At 32.4% G+C, this 23,266-nt stretch overlaps 2 protein-coding genes and 1 pseudogene across 2 annotated transcripts; all 3 read left to right on the top strand.

Moving 5' to 3' along the window:
* The first annotated feature begins 10 nt into the window (after positions 1 to 10).
* Positions 11 to 1,249, top strand: LOC143610862 (F-box protein At2g35280-like; annotated as a pseudogene).
* Positions 1,250 to 4,178: 2,929 nt separating this feature from the next.
* On the top strand, positions 4,179 to 5,245 carry LOC143611878 (F-box protein At2g35280-like). The gene is made up of 3 exons (XM_077085998.1): positions 4,179 to 4,384; positions 4,636 to 4,801; positions 4,919 to 5,245. The coding sequence occupies exons 1-3, from the start codon at positions 4,179 to 4,181 to the stop codon at positions 5,243 to 5,245; spliced, it is 699 nt and encodes a 232-aa protein (XP_076942113.1).
* Positions 5,246 to 21,720: 16,475 nt separating this feature from the next.
* LOC143611869 (transcription factor MYB102-like) lies at positions 21,721 to 23,044 on the top strand. Its single transcript, XM_077085991.1, has 3 exons — positions 21,721 to 21,878; positions 21,972 to 22,101; positions 22,237 to 23,044. The coding sequence occupies exons 1-3, from the start codon at positions 21,746 to 21,748 to the stop codon at positions 23,033 to 23,035; spliced, it is 1,062 nt and encodes a 353-aa protein (XP_076942106.1). The 5' UTR covers positions 21,721 to 21,745; the 3' UTR covers positions 23,036 to 23,044.
* Positions 23,045 to 23,266: the final 222 nt, after the last annotated feature.

Here is a 23,266-nt window from a genome sequence, read left to right as displayed (position 1 = left end):
TTGAATAGCAATGGCCATTCCAAAGAAAACAACAAAAAAAACACCAAAGATACCAATGATGATCGTATGAGTTTGAGTGTCCGTAGACAAAGAGGAAAACGAGTCAGTAAACTCGTTAGCCAACCAAAGAGAACTATTATATCGCTTCCTAGAGATCTTTTAGTTAGCATTCTTGCCTGGGTTGCATCGTCTTCTTTCAAAGATCTTTTTAAGGCAAAACTATGGTAAGTTTCATAATCTCATGACCTAACTTCGTTGTTCATTAACTTTAAAAAGAAGATTATACTGTTATTTTCATATTTAAATATACTGTTAGCATTAGGAATAAGATTAACTTGGATTATCGATTTTAATCAATTTCTTTTAATATGCAGTTGCAAGGATTTTCTTGATGCAGCTTCAGATGACTATATCTTTCAATGCATTTCCATTGACAAATTTCCGATAATCCAGTGGACCCCACCGGGTGAAGAAGAACATTTTTCATTCTTAACTCATTGCTTCAACAAAGGAAATCCTGAGTCGTTGTTCAGACAAGGAATGGTAAGAATAACTTAGATGTGCATGGTACTGTAATCGTGACTCCTAGTTTGGTTTACATTTTCAATCTAAGATGCTAAAATAATCATGTTCATTATCATCCGTAATTTTAATTAACTACAATGATGATTTTTTATTTTGTCAATATAATTATGTTCATTATCATTAATAATTATGTTCATTACCGTTCAAAATCCTAAATTTTCAATATAGGATGCTAAAAATTACGATGATGATTTTAATGAACTACAATGGTGATTTTTTTAACAGTTTGATATTTTCTGCCTCGTTGAGTATCTCAACATACCTGATGTTGAATCCGGGTTAGAAAATTTGAAAAGAGCGATTGAGAAAGGACACACGGGGCGATGTGTGTATATGGAATGATTCTTCTTTCACGTGGGGACGATCAATCTGATCAAGAAGGATTAAATCTTTTGAATTCCATGAAGTGCTCAAGATCAAGATGTTGGAATATGCGAGAAATTAGAAATAAAGTTGAATGGATATTTAATCAAGTTCGGGCCAACAACCCGGTTACTCCAGAAATAGTACACACAAAATGTCAGAAACAAGAGCACGCTAGACATTTTGGAAGTAGAACCTGGTTTTTTAAATATGTTAAGGAAATTGCAAGTTGTGATGTGTGTTGTTGGTATCGAGAACTGGTTGATTTTGTAGAGCGATGAATATTATCTTTAAAATTTAGTTAGCATCAACAAGTAAGAATGTGTGTTTTTAATTGTATGGATGGTTATTAATGTTTCAAGTTTTTTACATATATTTTAGTTTGGTTTCTTTCGAGAACTGGTTTATTTTGTAGAGCGATGAATATATTAAAAAAATTAAACTTATAACCAAAACATAGGGTGTAACATAGATTACACGTGTAGAAATAGGTTATCAAAATGTCTTTCTATAACTGGAATTAAATCATATTTAACCCATTGAAGAAGGGGATCCAATTTTTGTTCTCTTTTGAGTTTAGCTTTAAAAAACTAATCGCACGCCTTCCCTGAATTTTGTTTTTTGATGATCAATACTACTCCCTACTCATCACTCCTAAAAGATTTAGCAACTAGATTTCTATAATATAATTTTTTATATGAACTTGTTAACTTGTCACAATACACGCGTTTGTAATAACTTTAAAAGTTGTTATAGAAAGAAATTAAACATATTTTTAAGCTGATTGTTTAAGTCACTCGGTCCAAGTTACATTTATTTGCTTGTTTCTACTCACTAGCCACAAAAAGGAAAGATGATTAATCGAATATCTAAGATAAGATTCTATTCTAATATTTTTTTTAACCCTGAAAATCGCTTTAAACTGAGTATTCTAAATCACCAACCAGCACGTGTAAATAATACCTTCCACCACTTGTTTCTTAGATTTTGGCATCTTTAACGAATCTATCCAAGTTACCATGTCTTTTGTTTTCGAGGTACTGGGCCCACAATATTCAGCCAAGACTTAATCAATCTCGAAGATCGAGAAGAAATCTGGCAAGAACCAAAAACATGTTCCGTCGTTTCCATCTCATTTTCACCAAAGTACACATAATGAATGGAATATCTGAGCCTTTATTGCAAAGGAAAAAAAAAATTCAATTCAGGTCTTAAACTTCAAATCACAATAAAAGTATTAAAAGATGTTCGACAAGAAAGGCCAAGAAGGCATGGGCGATGAGAAGGGAAAGGCCACTGAGCCAATGAAGAGTCAGGCGACATGAAACCAAAGCGTCAAATTCGACTGGCTAGGAGACTTGTAGAGGTAACACACTAAAATAACAATCTGAGATCGAGAAGAGGCGTATCTCCGTAGATAAAGACAGAAGTGGTTCCAAAAAGAATGGTTAACAGTCATTATAGGAAGTGGGTCCCAACGGTATAAACATAATATCTCCTATATAGTGGCATATAGACGTATAGTCAGGCCCGGCCCAAGGGGAGGGCGAGGAGGGGTGATGAACCCGGGCCCACTCTCTTGCGAGACCCATAATTGTTAAAATATAAAATTTATGTTTTATATTTAATTTTGTTTTAACAGAAAAAACAACAAAATGACTCTTTGGTTGAATGAAAAGTGTTCTAAACTATGGAAACAAAGATTATAGGTTCGATTTCCACAATTACTGTTTTATTTATATAGAAAAAACATTTTATATGTCATTTTATTAATATTTTATTATTATTTGTTTGTTTTGGTCTTTTGAAAGTAAACCTTACTGGTAAAATATCTATTAAATAATTGAGAGCGTGAGTTTATGGGTCGTCTTTTTACTCGTCCCAGGCCCCAACATTTTTGGGGGTTTTCGGAAACGGCCCTACATGTAGTGATCCCTAAACGTGCCCATAGATGCAATCCATGTCTGTATATATATTGTAAACTTGTAATAAATCACAATTAATTCAATCTGTGATCTTACTCTCAGTTATCTCAGGCAAACTACCATATTTTTCGATAAAGTAAATATATTTCCGTTGATCTAGATTATTGATATTTGCTTTAACCCTAGCAGTATTTTTTATCGAATTTCGATAGCGTACATCAATAATGATCAACAAATTATAAAAGGTAAGACAGTTTCGAACGGGAGATTATGGATATCTAGATCATTTAAATTGCAATTATAGGTGCAAGTTTCCTTTTAACAAACCATAAGGAGTATTAATTTTTATTTTTTATTTTTTTTTTGAACGGGAGATTATTATTAAGGTAAAGATATTTTCGACAACTTTTAACCGTCCTATTACTATTAGGGCGCGTTCGTTTGACGGACTTTTTTTTAAAGGATTTGGAATTAGAATTAGAATTGGAATTGGAATGGAATGGAATGGAATGGAATGTTTGATAATCCCTATCATGTGTTTGGTTGCTTAATATGTATTGGAATTGGAATTGGTTTCGAGTTGACACGAGTTTTCGCACTAGACGGGTTGGGTTTCGGTTTTCTTTGTTTCTTTTTGGTCGATTTCGGAGCACTGGACGGGTTGGGTTTCGGTTTCTTTTGTTTGTTTCTGGTCGGTTACGGATTCGTTTTCGGCCATTTGTTTCGTTGTGGTCGGTTTTTTCAGTTTCATTTATGTTCGGTTTCAGTTTTTTTGTTTCGTTTTGATCGATTTTTTCGGTTTAGTTTTGGTTTGTGTTTCGTTTTCGTCGACTTTCGGTTTTGGCTCAGTTTCCGGGGTTTTTTTTTTTTTTAGAACGAGGGCAAAGGCGGAAACGTTTTAGTTTTTTTACATTTTTTATTTATATTTTGAGTTATGATTTTTTTATTAATTTTTTTGAATTTTTTTGGAGGGGTTTTTATTGTTAATAAGAAAATCTTTTATTTTTCATAACAATCATTTCAAATAGGTGGGATTTTAAAATCCCATGAAATGTGGGATTTGATGGGATTTAGTTTCTATTCCCATTCCTTCATTTAATGAAACGAACATATCAATTAATGGGATTTAAAATCTCATTCCTTATAATTCCTTCTAAATCCTTGAAACGAACAGGACCTAATTCAAATATTTACTTTCCCAACAAGTAATATATTCTATTCTTATATAAAAAGCCCATATGGGTCATAACTCATAACTCTACATGCACTAATTCACATTCTTGTTGTTTTACTGAAATCATACCAATGGCCATCCCAAAGAAAACAACAAAAAACACCAAAGATGATCATAAGAACAGTTTGAGTGTTCGTAGACATGGAGAAAAACGTGTCGGTAAACCTGTGAAACGATCAACAAGAACCGTTGCATCGCTTCCACGAGAGCTTTTAGTTAACGTTTTTGCCCGGGTTGCATCGTCTTCGTTCACAGATCCTTTTAATGCTAAACTTTGGTACGTTTCATATGTATGTATAATTCATGCGTGATGTTAAATGTTGTTATTATATTTCGATTTTTTTAAGTTTAATTATTCGGTTATCATAATGATAAATAGATGTATGCATGCTTGATCATATATTTTGTTTAAGCTGGATCATCAAGTTTAATCAATTTCCTTTTATTATTATTATTATTATTATTATTATTATTATTATTATTATTATTATTATTATTATTATTATTATTATTATTATTATTATGTAGTTGCAAGGGCTTTCTCGAACCAGCATCAGATGACTATATCGCTCAATGCATTTCCCTCGACAAGTTTCCAATAACTAATTGGTCCCCGCTGAGTAAACAAGCACTCGCATTCTTAACTCACTGCTTCAACAAAGGAAACCCCGAGTCATTGTTCAGACAAGGAATGGTAAGAATCACTTATGTATATAGTACTATAATTGTGACGGCTAGTTTGGTTTTATATGTTCATTATCATTCAACATAATATTTAACTACAATGATTATTATTATCTTTTTTTTACAGATTGATTATTTCAAGCTAGTTAACGTTGAATCTGGTCTAGAGCATTTGAAAAGGGCGGTTGAGAAAGAACATCCAGAGGCGACATACGTATACGGCATGATTCTTCTTTCACGTGGGGATGATCAATCGGATCAACAAGGATTAAGTCGGTTGAATTCCATGAATAACTCAAGATCAAGGTGTTGGAATGTGGGAGAGAGTAGAAATAAAGTTGGCTCGATATTAAATCATATTTGGATCAACAACCAGCTCACTCTAGAAAGTGTCAACACAAAATGTAGAAAACGAGATCACGCTACACGTATTCAAAGAAATTGCAAGTTGTGATGTGTGTCTATGGTATCGAGAACTGGTTTATTTTTGTAAAGCGATGAATGTTATCGTGTAAAAAGATTAGAAAACATATAAAATAAAGAATATATTGATGATTACTAGATTTTATTAATGTTATCGTTTTAACTTTTAAGAACGTGTGTTTTAGATCGTATGTATGGTTATTAAAGTTTATGTCAATTATCTTATCTTTATACACATATATTTTTAATTCAGTTTTTCTCATGTACACTGGTGATTCTTATCGGGCTTTGGAATGGGCCACTGGATGTGTATAACTAGAGGTGTACAAAATCGGTTTTAAACCCAAACTGAACCGGTTTATAAACCGAATCGGTTTGGTCAACAACTGGTCAAAATCAATTTGACTTAAACCAGTTCGGTTTATAAACCGGTTTAGAAGCAAGATAGGTCGGCCTGATCACGTCGGTTCGGTCCGGTTTATAAAATAGTTTAACCGGTTTTCCTCTAACCAGATCGGTTTTAAAACCAGTTTGATATATATTAAAGGAACCGGTCCTGAAAGGTTTGGGTCTTTGCCTAAAACCGGTCCCTAACCGGGGTTTTTCACACCTCTATGTATAACCATAACCGGAAGTTTTTTTTTCTTTCTTTTTAAAGAAAAAAATATATTTTCTTTTCTCATTAAACGTATTTGAATCAATTCCTTTGTAACTAAAAGATCATATTATATAATTATTCGTTATTGTTTTTATATGTATAGTTTTTATCACAATGGTATAATTTTAGTATTAGCTTTATTGTTTGTAGTATGATATAACGTTTTGGGCTTGCCTATTAGCTTTTCCTTTTTTTTAAAAAAAAGGAAAAGGAAAAAACATTGTCATACCAAGATAGCAATTAAAAAAACATACTCGATATAATCTTTCAAAGACAATAGAAATACCGAGAAAAATATCATATGTTAAAAAGACCATTTTGACCCTATACATACCACAACCCCTCTCCTCGTCACGTTTGAGCTTCTCCTCGCTCTCTCTTCCACGTCGGTAGGTCATGCCCCTAAAAACTCCCAAGCATGAAGCATATAGTCCAAAGATACTCGATTGCAAGAAAAAATGACTATTTTGCCCTTGTCAAAGGTGGTTCAATTCAATCCCCAAGAGCTCAAATACATAACGGTCTTAAAAGATTCTTCTGTTTGATTCGACTTCTTCAAACCGGACGAAGTAGAATCAACCCCATGATTAGAATACACCATTGAAGCCTGCTTTGAGCTAGTTGAAATTAAGTGCCTTAACTTCTTGATAACCACACTCTCACACTTTGAAGTAATTTGATCTTTTTGTGCCATCCTTAATTACCTCCCTTAATATGTGTTTGTGTATTGTAAACCTTTTACTATTGGTTTAGAAATTTTAAGATATCATGAAGATGTTTGGAAGCATATATATAGAGGGTCTTAACTTACACTTCAACCACTTGTAGTTTTACCTATTCACACTTTAGCCTTTAAGTTCCTAATTTAAACATTAAGGTCCTTACACTTTGTCAACAGAATACATAATAACAATACTGCTGGTACAATATGGGAGTTGATGTAACAATGTAACATGACCCAATGTAATAAGTACGTGAAGTTGAATTTTATCTTAATTGTAAGCACTAGTTAATGAGATGTAACTCGACATAGAAAGTATTATTTTCATGAAGATTGATGTAATTTAAATATAATAAATAATCAGTTATTTGTGTGTTAGTGGTGTGAGTTATCTCTAGTTGTGTCCGACATTTATTTTTTTTTTCAACCATCAAAAGATTGTTTAGAGCCAATTTGCACCACCAACTGATCAATAGTTGTTTACTTGTTGGTCAAGCCCTCAGGCGTTGATGTTAAGCTTGGAGTTTATTCTTCCTTAACGTTCTTCGAATAGTTGATACGTAACCTCTAATTTATTATTGTACGTAGGGTTGTAAATAAACCAAATGAACACGAACCAGCCTTGTTCATGTTCGTTTGTTAAGGAAATAATGTGTTTACGAACGCTTACCGACCGAGATTTTAGGATCATGTTCGTTCATTAAGGAAATGAATATGTTCACGAACACAAATAAAATTGACAAAGCCTAGAGATTGGGACCGATGCATTCATTTATGTGAATAACGAGAAAGGAAATGGGAACATTGCAAAAACAATATAAGAATTTGGTTTTCTATTATGTGTTAGAGGTAATAAATTAAATAATATAAAATTTTTAAATAAAATAAATAAATGTACAAAAAACTTTCATGAAAAACATAGAGAAACGAACATGAACGAACGTTTATGAACATATTATGAATGTTCATGAACACAATCGAACGAACGAAATTTCTTGTTCATTCTCGTTCTTTTATTAAACGAATGAACATAAATGACCTTTTCGCCGAACGGTTCACGAACTGTTCGTTGAACGTTTGGTTCATATACAACCCAATAAAATTGTACCTATTGTCGTACTAGCTCGTAAATTTCTAACAATGCTAAATTGCTAGTATATGAATCATAGACCCATTTGCATAATATAACAAATGCATGGACTCTTTTGTATGAAACTAAAACTCTAGGGGTTTAAAGTGAAGTTAAGGGGCCCCTAAAAACTGTGGACTGTAGACGAAGATTTGTAGAAAAAACAACCGGCTGTGGAAGACGGTTACCGGTTGAGTGGGCAAATAAAAGGCAGAAAACCGGGGGTGTAACCGTTATCTGTCGGTTTCATTTTTGGTCTCATGGATAAGAATAAATGTGAATTGTTCACTTACAACATCATTTAAGAACATATGTCATTGTTGTGAACCACCGACACTATTTATGAATGACACATTTCAATTTTGTCAAAAGACGTTGGCCACAAAAACACTCAAGATGTAATTAATGGTCATGTTCGTCTCCTGTACATTTACCTTTTGTGTAGTATAAATACTACAACGATGGAAATGAAATATCATCCCAGTATAATTAACAACTCATATATCTCTTCACTCTCTTGTCTATTAGATATAATAAAGATCAATTATCATTTCAATAATCTTGTTATAATTAGAGCTAATATTATAACACGTTATCAGCACGAGCCGCTTATATCCTAACCAAGAAAGGTAATAGACACAAAGGTATCTACATAAGCATAATAAACACTTCTTTAATTATGTACATTAGATATATATCTATGCATATACATATACTAACTAATATACTGAGTAATAGCAATAATGTGTATAAACATTGTTATTAAAATTTGATAACTATTCTAACTTTTATTTATATATGCACACTAATATCTCATTTAGAAGTTAGATTTATTTACACTAACAATTCTATTCTTATTATTGTGCATACTAATTATATATATTTTATAAAATAAACTGTATTTAATATCTTATTTATTATCTTACTTTAAAATAATTAATATTATATATTATATATACACACACACACAAACGGTAATGTTACCGTTATAAACGGTAATATAACCGTTATAAATGGGTTATAAACTTTCGCTATAAATAACCAATCATTAACCCCATTTCATTTACAACAAACATTCTTCTTATTAAATTTATCCAAGATAAAATTCTCAAAATGATTCACCCGGTTTTGATGTTGGTCACTATAATGCTTATACTACTTCTCATTCTAATTTTTAATCTCCCATCTGAAGATTTCGGCATTTTCTTTTTCTTTTATATGTTTATAGCTCTACCAATGTATTGTATCTCATTGTTGATTGATATATATGGATTCTAATATTTATCTTATTATTTGCTCTATTATGTTTAGCAACAAAATGTCAAATATAGCAAAACTCGAATTCCCTGCACTCAACATTTCTGAAGAAAATTATATGTCTTGGACAGCAAATGTCAAAAGACATTTAAAATCTATGGATGTGTTAGACACAATCCAAGAATACAATGATTGCTCTGACCAGGATAAAGCAAGAGCTGATGTTTTCATCCATAAACATATTGATGAATTACTACAGCATGAGTATTTTAATTATGATAACCCATATATGATATGGGAAGATTTGAAAAGCAGATTCGGTCATCTAAAGGAAGTTTTACTTCCTACTTCTAGAGATGAATGGAACAGTCTTAGGTTCCAAGATTTTAAGAGGGTAAATGATTACACCTCTGCTTTATACCGAATTTGTTCAAAGCTAGAATTTTGTGGGTATCCCGTAACAGAGGAAGAAAAGTTAGAGAAAACTTTCTCCACGTTTCATGCATCAAATATAAACTTGCAAACACATTATCGTTTGCAGAATTTTAAGAGATACTCTGATCTAAATGCATTACTCCTTATAGCAGAGAAAAATAATGAATTATTGATGAAAAATCATCAATCTCGTCCCACGGGTTCATTAGCAATACCAGAAGCACATGTTGCTCACAAAAGTTCTCATAAAAATTCTGATCATAAATGGGAACAAAGTCGAGGACGAGGCCGTGGACGTGGACGTGGTCATTTTGACAAAAGGCATTTTAATGATCGTAAGCATCCATTCAAATGGAACAATAACTCTTACGGTCGTGGTCGTGGCCGTGGCCGTGGTCGTAACCAGAGAGCCAATAATTATCATGTCCCACACAATACCAATTCCAACCACCAAAATAAATGGAATGAAGCTGGTAGGTCTGAAACAATGGCACTTCATGTTTTAGATGTGGAAGTACAAACCACTGGGCAAAGGCTTGTCGCACAGCTCCACATCTGTGTGAACTGTACCAAGCCTCTCTAAAAGGAAAAGAGAAAGAAGTGAACCATGTTGATATTTTTAATAATATCAATGCTGAGCTGAGCGTTGAAGACTTTGGGGTAGAACTTTGAAACAAAGTTGCTTGACCACTATAATTAGATGCAGTTATTAAGTGTGTTCTCATTATCTTTAATTATGTAGTTCCTCTTTCATGTACTACTTGTGTTTCAATTAAATAAAGTTCTTATTAAAATATCATATGTCATCGTTATACACTTATTTTTTTTCTTAATATTTTTCAAGATTTAAAATGAAAATCACCGGAGCACAAGATCAAACAAATGAAGAAGATATATGTATAGCGGATAGTGGAGCCACGCATAATATACTTAGATCTAAAAAATATTTTTATAAACTGAAACCAACAAAAGGGATCATCAATACAATATCAGGTCCTACAAACTTGATAGAAGGAGTGGGAAAAGCTAATTTAGCATTACCAAATGGTACAAAGCTCAAAATAGAAAATGCTTTATTTTCCCCAAAATCAACAAGAAATTTGTTGAGTTTCAGAAACATATATCATAATGGATATGATACTCAGTCAAGGACTGTTAGTAATGAAAAATATTTGCATATCATAAGCAAATATCAAATATTGGAAAAATTGTCAATGCTCCATTCTGGTTTGCATTATACATATATAAATGTGCCTCAAGCACATATGGCAGTCAAAGAAAATTGTTGCGATTCTGGTATCATAAACTTATGGCATGACAGATTAGGCCATCCAGGATCCACAATGATGAAAATGATCATTGAAAATACACATGGGCATCCACTGAAAGGTCAAAAGATCCACAAAATAGATAAAATGCCTCAATGTACATCTTGTTCTCTTGGAAAATTAATTACAAGGCCTTCGCCATTAAAAGTCGATAAAGAAACACCAATGTTTCTTGAAAGAATTCAAGGCGACATATGTGGACCAATTCATCCACCATGTGGACCATTTAGATACTTCATGGTCTTAATAGATGCATCCAGCAGATGGTCTAATATCTCTTTATTATCGACTCGTAATGTTGCTTTTGCAAAATTTCTTGCTCAAATTATCAAATTACGTGCACATTTTCCGGATTATACCATTAAAAGAGTAAGGCTTGATAATGCGGGAGAATTTACATCACATGCTTTTGATGATTATTGCATGTCTGTGGGGATTGTTGTAGAACACCCTGTTGCTCATGTACACACACAAAATGGCTTAGCCGAGTCGTTGATCAAACGCCTACAGCTAATAGCTAGACCATTAATAATGAGGACAAAACTCCCTGTTTCTATTTGGGGTCATGCAATTATGCATGCTGGATCATTAATCCGCGTGAGACCAAGTGCAAATCATAAATACTCTCCCACACAACTTGTTTATGGAAATGAGTCAAATATCTCTCATCTTAGAATTTTTGGTTGTGCTGTGTATGTTCCTATTGCACCACCACAACGCACAAAAATGGGTCCCCAAAGAAGGTTGGGAATATATGTTGGATATGAAACATCTTCTATCATAAGATACCTTGAACCTTTAACAGGTGATGTATTTACAGCACGTTTTGCTGATTGTCATTTTAACGAGACAATGTTCCCAGCATTAGGGAGAGAAATGAAAAAGCAAGAAAGAGATATATCATGGTGTGTACCATCATTGTTACACCTAGACCCAAGATCAAAACAAAGTGAGACAGAGGTTCAAAAAATAATGCATCTACAAGAAATTGCAAATCAGTTACCTGATGCATTTACTGATATAAACAGGGTCACTAAATCTCATATACCAGCTGCTAATGCTCTAGCACGAGTTGAGATTCCAAGCAAGCAAAATAATAATAATCCACCTCATGAATCTCAAAAGCGTTTAAAACGTGGAAGGCCAATCGGTTCAAAGGATAAAAATCCTCGAAAAAAAAAGGGTTCTGAGAAGGATACTGACCCTAAGGAAGAAATGATTGACAAAACCTTCCCTCAGGAAAGAATAAATGATATAACATTTCCTCAGGAAGAAATAAATGATTCCAATAAAGAATTGTCAATAAACTATGGTAAATCACATATAATGTGGGATCGAGATGAAATGGAAAATATTGATGATATATTTTCTTATTCTGTGGCAAGCGATATCATGGAAGAAAATGATGACCCTGAACCAAAATCTGTAGATGATTGTAAAAATCGACAAGATTGGAACAAATAGAAAGATGCTATGCAAGCTGAATTAAACTCACTAAACAATCGAAAGGTTTTTGGACCTATTGTCATTACACCAAAGTCAATGAAACCTGTAGGATATAAATGGGTTTTTGTGAGAAAACGAAATGAGAAAAATGAAGTTACAAGATATAAAGCAAGACTTGTAGCTCAAGGTTTTTCTCAGAGGCCAGGAATTGACTATGAAGAAACGTATTCTCCTGTCATGGATGCTATTACGTTTAGATATTTAATCAGCTTAGCAGTCTCTAAAAATTTAGAGATGCGCCTTATGGATGTTGTCACAGCTTACTTGTATGGATCACTAGATAGTGACATCTATATGAAAATCCCCGAAGGATTTAAACTCCCCGATGCAATAAGCTCAAAGCCTAAGGAAATGTATTCCATCAAATTACAAAGATCCTTGTATGGACTGAAACAATCTGAAAGGATGTGGTACAATCGTTTGAGTGATTATTTGATAAGCAAAGGATACACAAATAATCTTATTTGTCCATGTGTCTTCATCAAGAAGACAACATCAGGATATGTGATCATAGCTGTGTATGTTGACGATCTAAATTTAATTGGGACACAAAAAGAAATTAATGAAGCAATTGCTCTTTTAAAGAAAGAATTCGAAATGAAAGATCTTGGAAAAACCAAATATTGTCTTGGTTTACAAATTGAGCATATGCATAATGGGATACTTGTGCATCAGTCAACTTATACTGAGAAACTCTTAAAACCTTTCAATATGGACAAAGCAAATCCTTTAAGCACACCGATGGTTGTTAGATCACTCAATGTTGACAATGATCCATTTCGTCCTTGCGAAGATAATGGAGAGATTCTTGGTCCCGAAGTACCATGCCTCAGTGCAATTGGAGCACTTATGTATCTTACTAACTGTACAAGACCTGACATTTCTTTTGCAGTTAATTTATTGGCAAGATTCAGTTCATCCCCTACTAAAAGACATTGGAATGGCATTAAACATATTTTTCGGTATTTAAAAGGAACTATTGATTTAGGTTTATTTTATCCTAACGATTCAAAAGAAGGGTTAGTTGGTTATGCAGATGCAGGTTATTTATCTGATCCCCATAAAACAAAATCTCAAACTGGATATGCATTTAAGAATGGAGGAACTGTGATTTCATGGCGTTCTCAGAAACAAACACTCATTGCAACATCTTCAAATCATGCTGAAGTCATTGCATTGCATGAAGCTTCAAGAGAATGTGTATGGTTAAGATCTATGTCACGACACATATTGATTTCTTGTGGACTAGAGAAAGATCGAATTCCAACTCCTATCTATGAAGATAATGCAGCTTGTGTCTCGCAAATGAAGGAAGGATATATCAAAAGTGACAGAACAAAGCATATACCACCAAGATACTTTGAGTATACTCGAGACCTTATTAAAGACAATCAGGTTGAAATGAGATATGTCCAGTCCAGCAACAACTCAGCTGATCTTTTCACAAAAGCACTTCCCACAGCAACATTCAGGAAACATGTTCATGATATTGGCATGCGCCATGTACGAACAATGTAACGACCTGCAATTTGAGGGGGAGCTATATACTGCACTCTTTTTCCCTTAGCTAAAGTATTTTCCCATTGGGTTTTTTTTTCTTTAGCAAGGTTTTTAATGAGGCAGTACTTCAAGACCTCGAAGTTTTGAAAATGTGTCATCCAAGGGGGAGTGTTGTGAACCACCGACACTATTTATGAATGACACATTTCAATTTTGTCAAAAGACATTGGCCACAAGAACACTCAAGATGTAATTAATAGTCATGTTCGTCTCCTGTACATTTACCTTTTGTGTAGTATAAATACTACAACGATGGAAATGAAATATCATCTCAGTAGAATTAACAACTCATATATCTCTTCACTCTCTTGTCTATTAGATATGATAAAGATCAATTATCATTTCAATAATCTTGTTATAATTAGAGCTAATATTATAACAGTCATGTAATAAAAACATTTTTTTCAAAATATATATTTCAATAGAAAGGTGGTGGTTTATGTTAGTATAGAAAGCAAACGGATAATAACATGCGTCGCTAGTTATTTTCGATACTAAAACTAATTCGTTTAAAAACAATGTTCATAGAACGTAGGGCTTTTATAAAAGGTTTTTTCATATTCGTGTCTATTTATATAGGATTAAATAATTTTATATTTCTTTTATTAGTATTATTATTAAAATTTTATTTTTCTCCACTCATAACCATCATAAAGAATAAATATAACAAATCCTTATATTTCTTTATATTTAAAGAATTCATGTAACTTTTCCTCAAACTTTAGGAATGAGACAGGTATCGTACCGGTACTGACAACGAAAATTATGTTACTGGATTGTTGTTAAACCTTAAGTATTTTATTATTATATATTTTCTTAAAATTGTCAAAACTAAGCACGCGAAATGAAATAGTCGTTACAAAAATATTTAACTATCTAGATAAGAGAAATTGTACAAGATTAAGTCATAGGTTCTTGTCAACATGGTTCATAATCGATTGTGGTTCGAGGTTACAAACATGTTCTTTTGAACTTCACATACGGGGTATTTGCTTATTTGGGGTTTGATTATTTTAAGCAAGTTATGAATTATTAACTTTTAAAAAAGTTAAAAGATGTTTGATATTATGCGTTATTATAAGGGATAAGTTAATAAGTTACAAAGTTGTAACCTGTTGACTTATAGAAAAAGTCATAAGAAGGTAAAATAGGAAATCTCAAATAGAGGTGTACAAATTCGGTTTGGTCAACGGCAAGTCAAAACCGGTTTGATTTAACCCGTTTTAGAAGTAAGATAGGCCGGCTTGGTCCAGGTCAGTTTGGTCCGGTTTAGAATCGGTTTAACCGGTTTTTCTCAAATCGGTTTGATTTTAAAACCGGTTTGGTAGATCTTAAGGTCAGTGCTCGAACTCACGGTTTGGGTCAGTTTAGGAACCGGTTTGGGTGAAACCGGTTTCATTATCAAACCGGTTCGGTTCAATTTGCATAAAACCAGCTCCAAACTGGTTTTTGTACCACTCTAATCTCAAACACCCCCTTGGACCCTTAATAGTCAGTATATACGTAAATACGATGATGCTAGCTTAAAGCCCAATAATAAAGGCCTAACGCTACGCTTTTCCTAAAAAGGATTTTGGTCCTTTTTAATTATCGCTTATCATGTAACACAATCTTAATATTTTACGATTCTTTAAACATCTTTTCCGTAAATTATTGATTATAAAAAAACATTTGTTAATAGAAAATTTTTATTGCTTTTTTTATATATTAGACAAAACATTTATAGTTATATACATGTCTTTCATGTTATGTATAAAACTTCGGTCGTAAAATTCGTTTAGTATTTCGTATGAATTTAAATAAATTTAGAAATATATATTATTTAATATATTTGTTATATATAAAATTTGGACAGAAATAACCATTTGTGTAATAAGCAGTGTTGATTTGTTGTTTGGTGTGAAAAGTTTGTAACGTGTTTGATGAGAATAATGATTACGTAATTATACATATCTGTCACATAGTTGATTTTATTAAGATTCAAGAATAATACAATTTACAAATAACAATTGACACAACAAGATTACGATATTTGATGATATTTTACATTTCATGTAACTCTGCTATAGTAAAAGGAATCAAAGATGCAAAATCACTAGGACCGAGTGGCCTAAGAACATGTAATTTTTTTAAGTCCTGGCACCTTGCTACAAGTGTTATGAATAATATCCTTTAATAAAAGGGGAAAATTCTCAAAATAAGCATTTATAAAAACAAATTTTAAGTTTTAGTTATCATTTACAAAAAATTTTCAGAAATAGGTATTTTAAACTAGCCGTGACGAGTAGTTTGTAGAACCGATTAAAACTTGCCGTATGTCCTTAAACTAACCGTAACGAGCACGTTAACTAATAATTTACTCGTCACGACTAAATAAGTTTCATGCCTCGTAATCAACGCCCACGAGTAATTCATAAGTCCTTTTAGTCGCGAAGACTAGCTTACCCGGTTAACATTCCTTACACGAGTAGTTTATTAGTAGTTAACTCGTCGCGACTAGTTTAACCTGATAATCTACTCGTCGCGACTAAAGGACTTACAAATTACTCGTGGGCGTTGATTACGATGCATGAAACTTATTTAGTCGTGACGAGTAAATGATTAGTGAACGTGCCTGTTACGCTTTGTTTAAAGACACGTGACAAGTTCTAAGTTGTAATTGGTTTTTACAAACTATCCGTCCAGACTAATTTATAATGCCTATTTCTGGAATTTCTTACAAATAGTATCTAAAACTTGAAATTTATTTTTATAAATGCTTATTTTGAGGATTTTCCCTTAAAAAAAAGCTTAATTAGTATAATTTGGTTTAATATTCTACTAAATGTGTTGAACTTTCCAGAAACAGTTTAGGTTATTATTAAAGATTATCCAAATCTTGAACCTGTTAATATACGTGAAATCATGCAGAAATAATATATAACACCAGCATTTGATTGGTGCAGGTGGTCTTAAACAGGGATAATATGCAAGTACGTAAAAGAGACAGCTAAGATATCAAGGCTATCTTGAATCTTAGTGGCTCATCTACCCATGTAGTAGTTTAAAATAAATATTACGTTACATGTATAGATAATGTATATCTATATTATATTTCTTTAAATCACATTATGCCACGCTATCACCTTTTTCATTCCAGGTGTATTTAGGGCATAAACAAATGAGTGGCACCACTTTCACACTCATTATTATATGTGTTAGATTGCATGTCACATATCTTTGATTAACATGCATTTAAATAATATTAGTTATGCATGAAGTTGCTTTGTATATTAAGTGTTAATGATTTAAGATTATGTATAGAGAGGTGAGCTTTATTAAGTAAGACTGAATTATTAGAAGAATATAAGAGACAATTTTGAATTGTTTAACTCATTATTGATAATTATTTTTTTTTTTAAATTATTGTGGCTTTTGCATGTTTATATTAAATAATATCCAAATTATAACAAATGAACATAAATGAATAAATATAAAATTAAGTACGTAATTCATTTAAAGTTTTATTAAAAAATTAACATAACCTAACATAAATTAATCAAAATAGGTTCAACTGTTTAAGTATATTTTTAACTTCTTACAATAAATAAACTAAAAATCCAAAAAATATATTCACGATATTAGAAACGAAAATATTAGAAACATAATAAATAACTTCCATAATACAGGGGATAAAAACTAGTAAACAATAAAGAAACTTATTCATATTTTTAAATTTTAATCATTTACATACATATGTGCAATTCTTGCTCATCAATTTTTTTTTGTTAAATGCAGGTGATTTTTAATTACTTTATTTATAATTATTTTTAGGTATCGTATAAAATCGAGTTCTTTGTTTTTTTGTAACTTTATAAATTTATATTATATTGTGTGCTATTTATTATATTAATTATAACGATAATAGTGGTGCGCAATTATAGATATAAGTGTGTTATTATTTTAATACGTGCGTTTTTTAACATTTTACATGAGCCAAATATGTCTCTAGACTACACATATGCATGTGTATAGAGACAATGTAATTAGTAAATTATGCTAGAGTTAATTAGTATTATATAAATACATGTTACGTATATTACAAGTACCTTCTCTCCAATCCATGGCAACTTGGCACCTCCTACAAATAGCAAATGATCATATCCACACACATAGCACACAATTTGCTTAATTAAACCAATATATGCTTAGCTTACATCACATGGTCAGGATCTCACATCAAGATTATACACATATATATTTTGTTAATTAAATTTCGATGGTTGTTTGATTATTAAATAAAGTAATTAACAAATCTTTCGTCGATATCCTCAACCAACTCTACTAGTTGTTGCTGGCCTTACCCAATTCGAGTATGAAAGTTTAATACATTCTTAAATTAATAGAGATTAATAGTGACTAATGTACACTCATGCTATTTTGGGATGATATAAACAATCTTAATTATAAATGAATTCTGCAATTGATGAATAAACTAATATGTGACCAAATACGGAGAGCTAATTTTCAATGGTTTCACATGACACTTCACACTTGCTCAAATATATAAATGTTTAAAGTCTTGAAAAACTGCTAATTTACTTTTGTATTTTTATTGGCATTTCAAAATTTTGGAAGTTTTATTTAAGTGTGTAGTAATTTATAATAAGTACGTGGTCCTTTTGTAGATATATATGTATTTTAAATTTGTTGACCATATTAAGGTTTGAATTTATGATTAGTGACTAATATTAGTTCAATAGATATATAATATAAAATAACACATATATGGTTTGCCTAACAGAATATGCTAGAAAGCTTATAAACAACGTGGAGAATGAAGATGGTGGCCAGAGGGCTCAGAATCCACAATGAAAGAGCATAAAAAGTCAACTTTGATATACATTTTTTCACCGTAAGTACGAAATACACTAATGCATGTAATTATAGTTTTGTTAAACCTATATAGCTTCTAATATAATACAACCTTTTCTGTTATCATTTATATTTATTTAACAATATGTGATGGCATACATGATGTCACATGAATGTTGACCTTGATGTTGACTGGTGAATCCTATGTTAAATTAGTCTTACCCTTGAACCTTGATTACAAATGAAAAAAAAATTATTAATCTTAACTAGGACGACAAAGAGGTCTCACGATTACTCGGAAGTCAGGACATGATGTTTTTTCCATCCGTCCCGTGCAGAAACGTCACCTGTCACGACTAGTACCGATAGTTTTTCGGTATGGTTGAGGAATTGATGTCGACCATTCCGAATGTTTAGGTTAATAATAAATTTAAAAAATCAGGAAAAAGCATTATAATGGTTATGTTTAAATGATAAAAACAATTGCTATTTAATATTAATAATATTTGTTTAAATTTTCATGGAAAATGTATATACATAGTTACGGAATGAGATAGAACAGAGTAATGTAGTGTTGATGTGAAGAAGAAATGATTGCAAGATAGAAAAGATGGGAAGGATGTGCTCCGACCCCACTAAGAAAACTTAAAAGATTAAGTAACGTCATATTTTAAATGCTTCAAATACTATACACATTTTGACGGATGATTATATTTGCTAGGAGGGGAGGCATAATGGAAGAAGAGATAGTCTCATGTGTTACAACTCAATATAAATCCTAGTGTTGAATTAAATCATCAATCAAAGTTTAAACACAATACTCCTTGTTATGATCGTGGGTAGTAAGAACACCTTTTAACGATTATGAAAAAACCAAAACCATTCCTAAGAAGAAGTACAACAAAAGTCGTCAATATTCGTTCTGATCATCCTAAATTCTTTGCTCTTGTATGCATTCTAATCTTGTATTTGATGTTCATATATGGAAATTCAGCATTAAGTAGTGATTTTATAGGTGTTTGAGAGTCGTTTTAGAGCGCTTAGACTTAAGTTAGAAACTAAATTTCGAGATCTCCTAAAACCAACGTTGATTATATGTTTAAATAGTGAACAAACTCTAATTCGCAACGACAATCATTGTGTTTTGCAAACGTTTTTGTTGAGAACCTAATGTTTTCTTGACGAACCAAAATGAAAATTTAACAATATGTTTATCTTCAATATAGTTCGTCATTTTGAATTTTTTTTTCGGCTTGAAAAACTTATAAATTAAAAGCAAAGTATTTACAAACGCACTTTATATTTTATATACTTTGTTTGATTATTTAATACAAAACATAAAAAAATAATAAAAATAAGTTTATTATTTTTAATACTCATAACCCATTTTTGTATCATACCTTATAAGTTTAGTTAGAATAAACAAATCCATACATAAAATGATAAAATTAAAACACAATGCAATCATGCATGCAACTTTTGTTTAGGTTAAATGTTTTGTTTTGCAATCATATTATTTCTTTTGCGTCTTAAAATACAACTTTTAGTGAAACAAAGTTGTGAATATGATAGCCGATGGGATATATACGTACGTGGCTCTTTAGTGTTGGAAGAAACAGCTAAATATGAATCTAATCGATTAGAAAGCTATTGGTACCATTGACCACCAGCACCGTACCACGACACCACAGCATTCACCGCCCCACTCCGCCGGAAACGTGTGTTTTTTTATTTGTGTGTATTATTATTGTTATTCTATCATATCAAATAGTTTGCCGTAATTTGTAAACAGTAAATTAATGGAGGCGTAAATGTGCCAATTCAAGCCTAAGCTCTACTAGGCTCGGATTATGAGTGGCTTTTTTAAGAGATGTTAAGCTAAAGCTCAGATTATGAGTGGTTTTTTTAAACTCGAGCTTGGCTCGTTCTTAATTTAGTTAATTTGTATACGTCTTTAATTATTATTATATATTTTGAAGAAAGAAAACTTTAATGAGTCTAAGCTCGTGTAATACCTTAAACAAGCCAAGCTCGGTTTGAGTTCGGTTGTGCAATGTAAAATTAATATATATGAGTCCATAATAGGAAAAACTTAAAAATGCATAGGATCGACTCGCTAAGGCTCGACGAGCCTAAACGATCTTCCCATATAAGGTATGAGCGTGGGCCCGATAACTAAACGAGCTTTATTTTAAGCTCAGGTTTGGTTCAAGCTTGAAAAAACTCGGCTCGTTTTGAGATTTTATCATTGATCCGAGTTAGAGTATCTCTTGAGTGGTTTGACTCGTTTGTAAAGACTAAAAGGAAATATATAAGCTATTACTAATTTTTTTTGGAACATTATTAACAAAACCAGACTGTTACAAATATATCACAATCCAACAAGCATACTTTTATGCTACTTTGTTATGGGTTTTAATTACATGACCTTAATTTACTCTATCTTAACGCTAAAGCAACTAGCTGTCTTTTGAAGTGTCATATAAACAAAATATCATCGACATACATGTAAGCCATGGGCATCCTCAATGAAGGTCCATATAACAAAACCTGATTTGATTTAACATGTTTTTAGCTTTTATTGACGTAGCTTTATTTTTTAAATCCACTTAACCTAGCTACCTACCGCGGGATTTTAACCATCCGTCTTTAAATGAAACGAGCACCAGTTGCACGCGCTAATATCGTTGCGAGTATATGAGTATATATTCGAACCGTGATCCCATGATCACTCTCATGTTATTTTCCTTAAGCACCACCTTGACATATATGTAAAGTTACTAGAAGCTCAAAAGGCATTTGACTTTGTAAAACATTAATTGCCATCGATACACACACAAGTGTGTGTTTTACGTGTGCTTTTGTGTATGGCTTTAAAAGAGGGGACACGTCGCCATATTGATCAACAGCGGACGGCCACCGAACCACTTTGACTTCCACTTTTGCTTCTTGTCTCTTTCTCCTACCACATGTGTCTATATATATATGACACACATTAACACATAAGTACATACACTCAACATACATACATAACACTTTTTAGAAGCAACATACACAATCTATTACAAAACTTGATCAACGTCATGGGAAGATCACCTTGTTGTGAAAAGAATGGCCTAAAGAAAGGTCCATGGACCGCAGAAGAAGATCGAAAACTTATTGATTACATTCAAAAGAATGGTTATGGGAATTGGAGAACTCTACCCGCAAATGCTGGTAAGTTTTTGATCGAATTTATGGACTAGCGAAGTTTTTATCTTCTTTTACGGTTTTACCTATATGTGATTATTTGAATTTGGTGGTGTGTAGGGTTACAAAGGTGCGGAAAGAGTTGCAGGTTAAGATGGACGAATTATCTTAGACCAGATATTAAAAGAGGAAGGTTCTCGTTTGAAGAAGAGGAAACAATTATTCAACTACACCGTGTTTTGGGGAACAAGTATGTCACATAATTTAAATTAATTAGGTTACGAAAGCAACATTATATTATTTTATAGAAAGAGTTATTTTGAAGATTTGAAATTTGGATACATGTCAAGAGTTGTCTAATCATTTATGTTTGGTGATTCGACAGGTGGTCTTCTATTGCGGCTCGATTACCAGGAAGAACGGACAACGAGATTAAGAATTACTGGAACACCCATATTAGAAAGAAACTTCTTCGTATGGGAATTGATCCGGTCACACATAGTCCTCGGCTTGATCTGCTTGACGTCTCATCTATTCTGAGCTCGTCCTTTTATAACTCGTCTCATGCAAACATGTTCGGGGTTCAACCTCTTGTGAACCCTGACTTGTTCGTGAGGTTAGCAGCTTCGCTACTCTCGTCTCAACAGACCGTCCAAAACCGCAACTTGGTTCAACAAAATGGTCAAGAAAACCAATTCGGACATTGGTACCAAGGTCAAGAAAAGAGTCTACCCCAACTTCAAAACCAAGATCACCAAACCCTAATTCAAGACATCCCTAGTACCCCTTTGCAAAACACAAATTGTGCACCATTTGCTAGTGAATCCGCCCAACTTATGGAACCAAATGTTGACCAACTTCCTTTTTCCCATTTTGACCAACAAACTTCCAATTTAAATGATTGGATGAACAATCTTGATAACATTATAAACGCCAACGAAGGCTACCAACAACATATTATTGACCCTCAGTCAAATATGACCTCGAGGGACTTTGATGTCCCCATGCATTTACCGAACCTATCGACGCCTTCATCTAGTCCGGCTTCTCTAAATTACTCAAACTCGAATTCGACTAGCTATGTTAACGGAAGCAGCACAGAAGATGATAGAGAAATTAGCAACTATAGCAACTTGTTCAAATATGAATATCAAGAAATCTTGGATCCTAATGTTTTTATGTAATTTTATGACTATATACATATCTAGAAGTTCTTTTCTTTTTTATATATTCCGGCTTCTATTATTTTTGCTTCATTATATCAACATATATATTAAGTTCTTGTATTTATGTAGGTTCCCATCATTGATGATGTCTTTCATTTTATGTATTTCTGATTGATGTTTTGTCAAATGTGGAAAGGTATACATTATTAATTCAACATAAAAAAGTTATTCAAAATTATCATAAAATAT

The sequence above is a fragment of the Bidens hawaiensis genome, unplaced genomic scaffold (assembly GCF_021521415.1).
Source record: "Bidens hawaiensis isolate Kalapana, Puna unplaced genomic scaffold, B.hawaiensis_p1.1 tig00002236_1, whole genome shotgun sequence".
In the NCBI taxonomy this organism is placed as follows: domain Eukaryota; kingdom Viridiplantae; phylum Streptophyta; class Magnoliopsida; order Asterales; family Asteraceae; genus Bidens; species Bidens hawaiensis.
This window is presented reverse-complemented; position numbering and strand designations above follow the sequence as displayed.

What these genes read in the sequence shown, in the direction of transcription:
- LOC143611878 (XM_077085998.1), top strand. Translation starts at nt 4,179, where the DNA reads ATGGCCATCCCAAAGAAAACAACAAAAAACACCAAAGATGATCATAAG. An exon ending in CCTTTTAATGCTAAACTTTG is followed by an intron (nt 4,385 to 4,635) that starts GTACGTTTCATA and finishes ATTATTATGTAG; the next exon opens with TTGCAAGGGCTTTCTCGAAC. An exon ending in CATTGTTCAGACAAGGAATG is followed by an intron (nt 4,802 to 4,918) that starts GTAAGAATCACT and finishes TTTTTTTTACAG; the next exon opens with ATTGATTATTTCAAGCTAGT.
- LOC143611869 (XM_077085991.1), top strand. Translation starts at nt 21,746, where the DNA reads ATGGGAAGATCACCTTGTTGTGAAAAGAATGGCCTAAAGAAAGGTCCA. An exon ending in AACTCTACCCGCAAATGCTG is followed by an intron (nt 21,879 to 21,971) that starts GTAAGTTTTTGA and finishes GGTGGTGTGTAG; the next exon opens with GGTTACAAAGGTGCGGAAAG. An exon ending in CACCGTGTTTTGGGGAACAA is followed by an intron (nt 22,102 to 22,236) that starts GTATGTCACATA and finishes GTGATTCGACAG; the next exon opens with GTGGTCTTCTATTGCGGCTC.